Source organism: Copadichromis virginalis, linkage group LG11 (assembly GCF_057382275.1).
Source record: "Copadichromis virginalis isolate Kocher_CV1m ecotype Utaka linkage group LG11, C_Virginalis_male_GT1.1, whole genome shotgun sequence".
Classification (NCBI taxonomy): Eukaryota; Metazoa; Chordata; class Actinopteri; order Cichliformes; family Cichlidae; genus Copadichromis; species Copadichromis virginalis.
Genome location: NC_140628.1, coordinates 24,662,117 through 24,672,784, shown reverse-complemented (window position 1 = coordinate 24,672,784; position 10,668 = coordinate 24,662,117). Strand labels below are relative to the sequence as shown.

The 10,668-nt window shown below is 39.1% G+C and overlaps 1 protein-coding gene across 1 annotated transcript; it reads right to left on the bottom strand.

Moving 5' to 3' along the window:
• Window positions 1-180: 180 nt before the first annotated feature.
• On the bottom strand, window positions 181-6,505 carry rpl18 (ribosomal protein L18). Its single transcript, XM_085473987.1, has 7 exons — window positions 6,424-6,505; window positions 5,741-5,827; window positions 5,522-5,629; window positions 4,324-4,422; window positions 4,052-4,175; window positions 2,135-2,204; window positions 181-305 (listed from the first exon to the last, which is right to left on the bottom strand). Exons 1-7 carry the CDS (start codon window positions 6,424-6,426, stop codon window positions 230-232), a joined length of 567 nt encoding a protein of 188 aa, XP_085330113.1. The 5' UTR covers window positions 6,427-6,505; the 3' UTR covers window positions 181-229.
• Window positions 6,506-10,668: the final 4,163 nt, after the last annotated feature.

Below are 10,668 nucleotides of genomic sequence, written 5' to 3'. Positions count from 1 at the left end.
GGCTGATAAATGCCAATTAAAAGACGTGTCCTGTAACATTTACGTGGGGACCTCAGTTTATTAGCCACATGCCATTCTTGTCTTCCAGCATGGCTGGTGCTTTAACACGAGCTCCACCATATTAACAATGAAGGGTGTATTTTGCGAAGAGCAAGCAGGCAAACAAAAACACAGAAGACATTTTGTACAACCAGCCTTTTATTGGTAGCAGAGTGAAAACAAAAACGCATTAGTTCTTGTAGCCGCAGCTGGCTCTGCGACCACGGGCTCTCTCGAACTTCCTGCCCTTGGAGCGGACGTAGGGCCTGGAGAAAGACACAAAAGGGTTTAAATTTAGCATATCTAACACATAAGATTAAGTTCCATTTGTCCCTTGAACTCAATGTCAGTGGTAAAAATCGATCTCTTATTTTTCCAGTGGGAAAAGACCGAAGCAGGTATTTGAATGAAGCCTTTCATGGCTGGGCCTTTACATCATCCTGTGAGTCACAATCCAGCTATGTTGATGGATCATACATCATCCTAAGAGCTTCATTTGTTTGGGACAAAGTGCTGGAATTTATTTTGTTTGGGAACACATTTCCATCAATTCATCATTACCTTACATCAGCCTCACATGTCTTTACTTGTTAAAGGTAGGTTTCATCAACATGTAAAGTACTTTAGAAGTGTCTTCTGATTTAGCCCAAGAGTCTTTTTATAACATCATTATTAACATGTGTGAAAGACATTGTTCTACACTGACAACCAACACCACCTCTGAACTCCTCAAACCTTAAAACTATTGTATTTAAAAACATCAAACACTGATTAAATCAAGAGATATGTACCATGTCTACCACCTGTAAGATTTATTTACTAATTATGACTGAAGTGGTTACCACTTCAATCATGCTTTTAATAGGGCGGAGATTTCTAATTCACTTTTGTAATCTCGTCCTAGGAGACGAGCCCAAGAAACAGCTGGACGTGTATTTACTAAGTCTGAATGTAAACCCTTTAAAAAAAAAAAAAAAAAAAAAGCATGCCAGAATAAGGAAATCATTTAATTCTGGCCTTTGTGGACTCCTGGGCATTTAAAGCATGAAGCAACAGTGGACTACTGAGAATCCCTTGAGCAGTTTTCAAACATGCATTGGAAGCGCTTCTCACAGCTGTGTGAGTATGATGACCATCAAAAACTTAACCACAAGAGCACAAAACTGTGTCCAGACATTCTGAATATGTCACTTCCTGCTAAAACTAAACATTGATTAGTGCTTAGAGAACTATGAGGCTTATAATCTCCTTATGTGTGCTACAGACAAGAAAGGGCAAGTTAAGGCAAGTGTGGACAATGGTCTCCCTGATTCTCTCAACGCAGTCCTGAGTACATGCACATAACCAGCTTTAGTTAAAGGCTAAGTAGGGCTGTGCGATATGACCAAAATCTCATATCCTGATATAAAACATCTATCATCCGATAACGATATAAATCACAAAATTTTAACATTTTCTGTAAATTCTGTGAATCTCTGGCAGCTCGACTCGTGAAGTGTTTCCAGCTGGGCGCCATGTACCTGGAGTCCATTGTTTTAACCGATGCATGAAACTACACATTTTCAGTCATAAGTTGTAACGGCCGCCGTTTTCTTTGTGAGTATTTATTACACGGCGTGCTGCAGGGAAAAGCCTGTTCTAACGTTTGAGTCTAAGGTTTATTTTTTAGCACCTGACAGCTATTTTTTGCTTCTCATCCGTAAACACTGCATACTCTTTCACGTGATTCAGTTTATTTTGAAGAGTCTCAACAGGATCTTGAGCTTTATTGTGAAAGGTTTATGTGGAAAATAAACAAGCGGATACGCGATGGTCGTTGTTGCTAACGACAACTAAAAAGAGGCGCTCGTCCGTCTGTAGTGTGGTTATATAAGAGAGAACTTTAAGAAATTAATATAGCCACTACAGTGACCATCAAAACGATGAAAAAATATTGCAGTAAACAGTTTATTTTGCGATACCACGAAACAAATGACAGCGTAAAATGAAACGATAGATGTTTTTATATCGTCATCCGATATATATTGTTATATCGAACAGCCCTAAGGCTAAGTAGTTTTTTACAACAGCAACTTCACATCAGATGTACACTTACTTGGTGTGGCTGTGAGGGGTTCCAGGAGCCTTTCCAAAGTGCCTGTAAACCTCTCTGGCTTTACGAGGTCCTGGAGGAAAAGACGATATTAAAGGTTAAAATATACACACACACACACACACACACACACACACACACACACACACACACACACACACACACACACAAGTCATAACTGATGGGAGACCCGGACCCAGTTCCAATCAAACATCACTCCAACTCGGATTTAGTTCAAGTATTCTTTTAAAAAATATATATAATTTGTATAATAATAATAATAATAATAATAATAATAATAATAAGTATATAATTTGTTTCCTTTTCCTTATGTCAGATATTAAATTAAGTGCAAGAATCACGATCGTGGCTGAGGGGCGATCTGGCTCAAGAATTGGCAGTTCGTCTTGTAATCGGAAGGTTGCCGGTTCGAGCCCTGGATCCGACAGTCTCGGTCGTTGTGTCCTTGGGAAAGACACTTCACCCGTTGCCTACTGGTGGTGGTCAGAGGGCCCAGTGGCGCCAGTGTCCGGCAGCCTCGCCTCTGTCAATGCGCCCCATCACCAGTGTGTGAATGGGTGGGTGACTGAATGTGTAAAGCGTTTTGGGGTCCTTAGGGACTAGTAAAGCTTCTATACAAATGCAGTCCATTTACCATTTAAGTGCAAGAATCACATTTTAGTACGGACCAGATTTGTAAATATTAGGGAAGCACCACTGCAAGTTTTTTGAAGTTATAATGCTCCGACCTCAGATGTCTGCTGATGCTGAATATGATGTCCTAACTGCTGTTTGCTTCCTACATGCTATGCTATCTCCACCTGCACCAAACAGTGCTGAGGTGTGACAAATTAATCACAAATGAATCGATCCGCCAATACGAGATAAAGCTGTTTGAATCAGGAGTCAAATATCACACTGATAGATCCTTACCAAATATACTAAACACCTGAAGGAACAAGAAGACCGTGAAAGCCTTAAGAGTGTAACAGACCCTAAAATCGAATATTTGCACTTATTTAATGTAATTATCGAGGCTATTTGAGGAAGAAAAAAAAGCAGATGACAAATGTTTAACACAATGCTGCAACATTATAGTATGTAATTACCTAAGCTAAACTAAATATTTACATGTGAACTGAACTAACGTGATTGTTTGAAGTTAGAAAACTGTAATAAAATAACAAGAGGACACGTCCTTAGTTTTAGTATTCGTTGGTTTGGTGAACTGTGTAATCACAGCTTGCCTAACGAGACTTTGGATGTCTTCAAGACTGTGATTCTACCAGTTTCAATTCTACTACTTAAAACCTGTTAATGATTATCCTAAATATTGTACCTTGGGCATACAATATCCACCTAATAATCAAGTATAAAGCTAACACAGAAACTAATAAAAACTTAACATTCTCAAACAATTAAAAAAAAAAAAAAAAAAAATTAGAAACAAGCAATCTGCTCTGGAAAAATACTGAACTTCAACCCAGTCATCAGTTCTTATTGCATGTGATTATTGGTGTTATTTGCCAATTTTTTGGTTGTACCAATATTTAAATGAGTATATTTTAATGCTTGGTTATCTCTAATGACAATAATGACTGAACATTCCCTCAAAAAAAAGTCAGGTGAAAAAATCTTATGTGGTTTCAGATAGGCTAAGACAGTGTTCTCTTGTGCAGAAGTAAGATATTGACTGCCATTGAAAGCAGAAAAATACATAGTTGTTTGATGTACAATCCTCATCTATTGCAGTGTGTTCTTAGCCTCCAAATAGCCAATGAAGCTCAACCACTACAGCTTCAGCAAACTGCACACTTAAGCTGTTATCTGGTACATCTTCCTTATTGGCCAGTTTCTAGGGCATCTGGTGGAAACAGCTCGTTTCAAAAATAGGATCTCCAACTCAATATGTTCAGTTACCTGACAGCAGCACCGTGCCATGTCCTTTGGGAGAAGCCAAAGCCAGCTGGTCAAAGGTCATCACCTGACCTCCTGCCTTCAGGATCCTACGGCGGGCACCATCAGTCACCCTCAGAGCACAAATCTGTGGGACAGCAAGCAAGAGGTGAGGTCTGATTTGAGATTTTTTTTTTTAAGCCACCTTTACAATGTTGAAGAAGCAGTTAGTAAATGTATTTTCTGGTGGGGGTGGGAGTGAAGTTGAACTGTTTTTTCTTAAATGTAAGACCTACCTTGAGCTTGGGGATATCCTGAATCCTGACATCATCAGTGACTGTTCCCACGACGACAGCGATTTTGTTCTCACGGCCGGGAAGCTTCATCTTACGGATCTAGGGGAAAAAAATAAACAAACAAAAAAGAAGAAGAAATTGAGGCAAATCAATGTGTGATTATAGAACTGATAACAGGGAGTACTAAAATAAAAATCCAGTCATTTGTTTTACAGAATCTCTAAAGACGCATTAAAAACTAAATTGAAAGAGTAGCAGAGATGCACCGATCCAGGGCGCACAATCAGCCAACTTTCCAACATTCTGGTTCCAACAACCAGCCTCCTACATGACCGATTTACCATTACCACGAAGCTTACCATTTCATGAATGCGCAACACATGCACGGTGCTGCAGAAAAGAAGTTGCACTCACACACTCACAGCTATACCGGACATACTGCGAGTGTGGGTTTCACACTGAGCGAAAACAACAAGTTGTCCACTTATGTCAGGAATGTTCATACCAGGAAAACCAAATCTAATCAAAACCTAAACACAGACATTTTAAAGAAACTCAAACGTAAAGCATCTAGAACTAAAGCAATCCAAAGCTCAGAGACAGCCACCAGTCAGCAGCTTCAGTATGCGCAAAGGGTCAAAGCAGTTAAGAGGAAAATTATGGCAATGAGCAACATTATTATTCCAGTATCCGGCATTTGTCTTCTTACACAAATCTGCTGAACCTGCTTTGATTGATGTGATCAAATCTGTCAGGTAACAGTAGGCATACAGCAACTCATTTTCCATTAAATTTTTCTACCTCTTTCCATCCATTGTTTCATTTGTTTAAACGAGAGATCCTGTAACTTTCTGCAGCTTGGGCGAAACTGTAAAGTGAGCCTCTTTTATTATAAGAGTAACTTCTTCCTTAAAGAATTCATTTTGTTAGTATATGCTGTCAATTGTAGTCCTTAGAAAGGAAATACACTCAAAAAATTGGAAATCTGAATCAGTAAACTGCAATTAGTGCATCTCTCATAAGAAGAAACCTTAGAGAAGCCCTGATAGCCCTCTTCCAGCTTTATTTTAGGTTCACTGCACAGTTCGGTACATTAGGCCAGGGATGCTGAAGACTAACCAATTAACCTGGACACCATAGTAAAAGCAAACAGGAGGATACATGTGTGAAAATCAAAGTGAGAGGAAGAAAGACCTACCAGGCGGGAGACAGCAATGGGAGGCCTGTTGGTTCTGCTCATGAACAGCCTCCTCAGGACGACCCTGTTGAAGGGAGCATTGGAGCGGCGGGCCAAGAACCTGTACAACTGTTAAAGGCAAAACACCAGGAATGTCAGGATTACGGGTTTCAGACTGTTCAATAGTTAAAATGCACAAGCTACCATTTCAAACTTCACACACCTAGAAATTAATCTTACCTTGACCAGGAGCCTCAGATAGATATCCTGGCTCTTTGGCTCCTTCCTGTGCACCTTACGGTCCTTGTTGTGCCTGATGTCGACTCCCTGGAAAATTGATTAGAAGCATATTCATATATTAATCAGGTAAGAAAAACATAATCTTGACCAAGAACACCTCATACATCTAACCCTCAACTGTTTATCTTTAAAATTAAATATTTAACACCGAAAACAAAATAGAATACATTTAAGAGGGATATTACACACTACATAGCTCATACTCATCCACATAACAGCGGCCGATACACACGTTGACACTCTGCAGCTAACCGCTAACTCTGAACGGCATAGCAAACATGCATATAGCGTCAAATAAGGAAACTTCTGATCTTACGACACATACGTTAAATTTGGGACAAAAATAAACAGTGACCTGTGATAATATATAGCATCTTTAACCCATTGTAAATCTGACTTATTCTCAACTTGAAGGCGTAAAGCTACCACCGGTGTCGGCTCCCAAGAATATAGGCTAATGTGAATTATAAAGTCAAATCACACGAAATCTTAGCACGACTCGGACATAAAGTATGTTTATAACGTGTAAATGTTTTCATCTAAAACATCAGGTGGTTTAATTCAGAGGATGACCGCGGATAGTCTGACTATCGTGTTTTAGAAATTCTGTTAGCAGGACCTACCATCTTGGACTCAGAGCGAAAAGGGAAAAGGAAGACCCGAGGTCTCGCGATAAGCTGTGCGCTTAGATCTCAGGCGCCTGATTGGTTAGAGAGCATGCGTTTCCTGCCCCAACAGCTCGGATGATATGGGATGGCGCCCCCAGTGGTAGAAACAGAAAATGAGCATTTCTCGAGTTCACCTTTTCGCATCTTTTTGGTTTAATTTAGTTATAAGTATTTAAGCAAATTAGTACATTGAGTAAAATACTAGAAGGATTTTTTTTTATCAGGCATTTTGAAAATAAACACGGAATTTCACCCAAAAAGTAGTTTTATATCACAGAGCTTTAAAAATGAATTGTTTAGATTACATTTTGTATCAGAAATGGTTTAGCAACAGGAGCATGATTTATATTTAGCATATGAACAAATTGTTTTGGTTAGTTAAGTGGAAAATTTTACGTGACCTCATTATTAAAATTATAATAGCCTTCGTTTTTACCAGGCATTCATACCCGGTAATGTGTCTTGCGTTTTCCATGCTACATCGCTACACCATGCATTCTGCAAATGAAGCTGAGGCCACAGGGTGTCGCCAAAATGTAAAAAAGGCGACATCATATTTGAATTTTAATGTTTTATTGCTCCCTGACCTCTTTATTCCTCTCAGATCTCTGCCTGGGGGTTTTGACATTTACAGTGCCGTTTTATTACTACCCCGCTTTTCTATGCTGATCTCTCAAGTGGTTCTTGTTGTGATAATGATGTTTGATCTATGCATATTGGAGGATTAACAGCCCAAAACGGTCGCACGACTGAAAAATCGGCTCAAAATGGGCCAAAAAAAAAAAATCGCACAGTGTATGCCCAGGGAGCACCGAAGGAAGTGGTGGTGTACACTAAGTATTCATTCAAATACTATGTTTAAAAAGAAAAAAAAACAACAACACCCAGAAGTCAACAGGTTATGATCTCAAACACATTCCCAGATGTTTGAGTTAGTAAGCTGCAAATTTGAGATAAGCCAAATTTATTGATGGTGAAAATTTCGTTTGTTTTGATTCAATAGCGGAAAATAAACTTTAGTATTTCATATTTTGGTAAAGTTGGAAGTGAAGTAGAACATATAATGTTATTAAATTAATAGACATTAACATGATGAGATCATTTTATACACAGAAACACAGTTAAACCAAACTGTTTGTGTATCTGTACAATGTATTTTCCCACTTTGTTCTTTAATGTGACAAACTAAAAACTCACGTTAATCAACCAAAGTAACTTACACAGAGAAACAGACATGCTGAGCAGAATTCTATATGATGCTTTTAATTACATTAACACGGGACACCTCCCTGCAGGTGGAGGAGAGGGGCTGGGTGAGTGGAGGTGAAGAGATGAAAGCAGGAAGGTTGAGGGTGTGGAGAAGGATGTATGGGGTCTGCAGGTGAGGGTCGTAACAGAGGAAGGTGGTGAAAGGAGGTCAGAAGGTCTCGTATCTATCTTGAAGTTCAGCAGCCTCCTCAATGCCCCTTTCAGCAAAAAACTTCCTAAACAATCTCCATTTACCTCTTTCCTTCTTTTCTTGCTTCTCTTTCTCTTCGACTTCCATTTGTTCTTGCTTCTCTTGCTTTTTCTGGTCTTTTGTAGTGTCTGTCTCTTGCTCACAACATTTTCTCTGCCCATGCAACTCCATCAAGTTTGTATAATTCTGCAGAAGTACTTTGTAGTTATTCTTAAGTTGCTCCAATTGTTCCTCCTCATCTTTAGGCTCCTCTTTCATGTGTTTACACTCCTGCTGGTGTTCCAGCATTTCCTCCACACCTTTCTGACTCTGGGCCTCTTTGTCTGGCTTCACTTTTACACTTGCATCTTTTGGATTTTCCATTTCTTGCTTCTGCTCCTCCGCTGTTTTCATTTCTGCTTCCAGTTGTTTGTAACGTTCTTCAAGTTCCTTGTATTTCTGCTCTGTTTCGTTTTTATACTTTACAAAAAGATCCCAGTGGATGTAGCGTTGCCTTTCTTCCAAGAGACCATTTAGACGTCTCCTCAGCATGTATGCGCTCTCGCTGAGGTCTTGGTTTGCTCTTCGGAGGGCGTTGAGCTCATTGTAAAGCGGACCACCCCAGCGAGGAGCGCCAATGTTTAGTGGATTTCTTTGGTAGTTGAACCTTTGGGTCATTGTAAAAAAAACTAACTTTTTTCTTTACCTTAAACAAAAGAAATCCTTTCTAGACACGAAATTTAACGTTCAATAAAGTCTCTTGCTGTTTGCAGTTGAAGAGCTTGTTAGGTTTTGACGGAAGAAAACACACTGACGAGACAAGCAAAGAAGGTTTAAACGAGGCTTTCAGCTGTTTGCCACCGCGTGTCCATGGCAACGACCTTTGACAGGGCTCAAGTTATTTTGCTCTTCAAAAACAAATAAATAACGACACACAGCACACAGTTTTGTATTTAAAATTTCGTTCCACTTTCCCTTTCCCCAAATATATTCGATAGACCCTGTGCACGAGAAAATGCTAACTTCCTGGTTTGAGACCGGATGTGGGGTTGTACATTTCCGGTAGCTTTACCTTGCGGTCAATCGCTACTGCGAAGATATACTCCAAAATCATGTCCAAAACTCGAAAACGGAAAGTTCGCGTTAAGTTACAAAGAGGAGAAGGTGGGAACACTCACAACTGTTGTGTCATAAAAAATTAAAGAGTTTAGATCGATCAGTTGTTTACATCACTCAACACAAGCAGAACTGCATTACTGCAGCAGAAGACACATCGTCCACATTCAGAAGCACATCTCTGTATAGTGACTGGTCTTATGATTTAACCAGACAAATGTTCAGCATTCAAACTGCAGGTGAAGAATAGTCAAGCCAGATGTTTCCCCCATAATGTCGAGATCAGTTAGTCAAGTACACACCTACACAGCACGTTAACAAACCCTGAAAAAAAGCCACACAAAAAATGAATGATTGCTGGTAACGGTTTCTATACATTAGTATTTACGAAGTGTATGTTGTGACTTACCTTAAAAATTACAGTGGTCCCTCGCTAATAACGCGGTTCACCTTTCACCTCGCTGTTTCGCAGATTTTTTAGTGCAAGTTTGCATGCTTATTTTTTTTTTTACGTCACATTGTGTCCTGCGTCCTGATCGCTGCAGACGATCTCCTCCGGGACGTCTCTCCTGTACAGTACAGAATCGCTGCATCGATTGATAGCAGTGTGACTCTGAAGTGCAGTACTGTATGTCCACGATGTCCACGAAACGTTTTGCACTGTCAAAAAATAAAATTGGCCACTTGATTTCACCTATCGCTGGTTATTTTTAGAACCTAACACCCGCGATAAAGGAGGGACAGCTGAGAAATATAACATTTGAATCCCTTTTCTCTTTTGCCCTGAGGCGGGGGAAAAACATCGACAAGTCGATGAACATCATTTACAGATATATTGGGTAAATGCCCAAGACATCTGTAGAAATGTAAATCGCCGCTTGATTCATTCATTTGCTTAACTTGTTTTGGACCGGAAACAAAGCTTCTCACAAGAGTTTCCGCACCGGAAGTAACATATGCTAACGTACACATAGTCGATTATCTTAAACAAAAAACTTAGTTATTGTAGCTTAAATCTAACGATTTAAGCGGTTCATTTTAACTTTCTGAATCACTCTGCTGGTATATCGGGAGTTGCGGCCAAGGAGCTGATCTACTTAATTATTTTAGTTTGTTAAAAATTCTATTCATCTTCTGCTTGAATTTGTCTTCAGTGTTTGTAACTGAAGCTCCAGATTACAATGACAGCAAATCACAACAGCAGCCTGTATTCAATTGATTTATTTTTTTATTCACTACAACATTTAAGGTTTGTATAAGATACAGGACTGAGACAGGACTCTTCCAGACACTAAACCAAGGCACAATGTACATTTCAATTCCTTTAATTTTAAATATGTTTATATTGTCTATCCTGTAAAATAGTCAGATGTCTATTCATATTAATGTACATAATTCACCTGCTTGCTGCTACTACTGCACATTCACCCAATGTGTGTGTATATATATATATATATATATATATATATATATATATATATATATATATATATATATATATATATATATATATATATGCAATTTTTTTGCACATGTCGAGGAGCGTGTCAGGCTACATGTCACTGTGTGTTATACTTGTATAGCTATGCATGTGACAAATAAAGAACCTTGAACCTGAGAGAGGAGGACAGAGAGGGAGAGAAAGG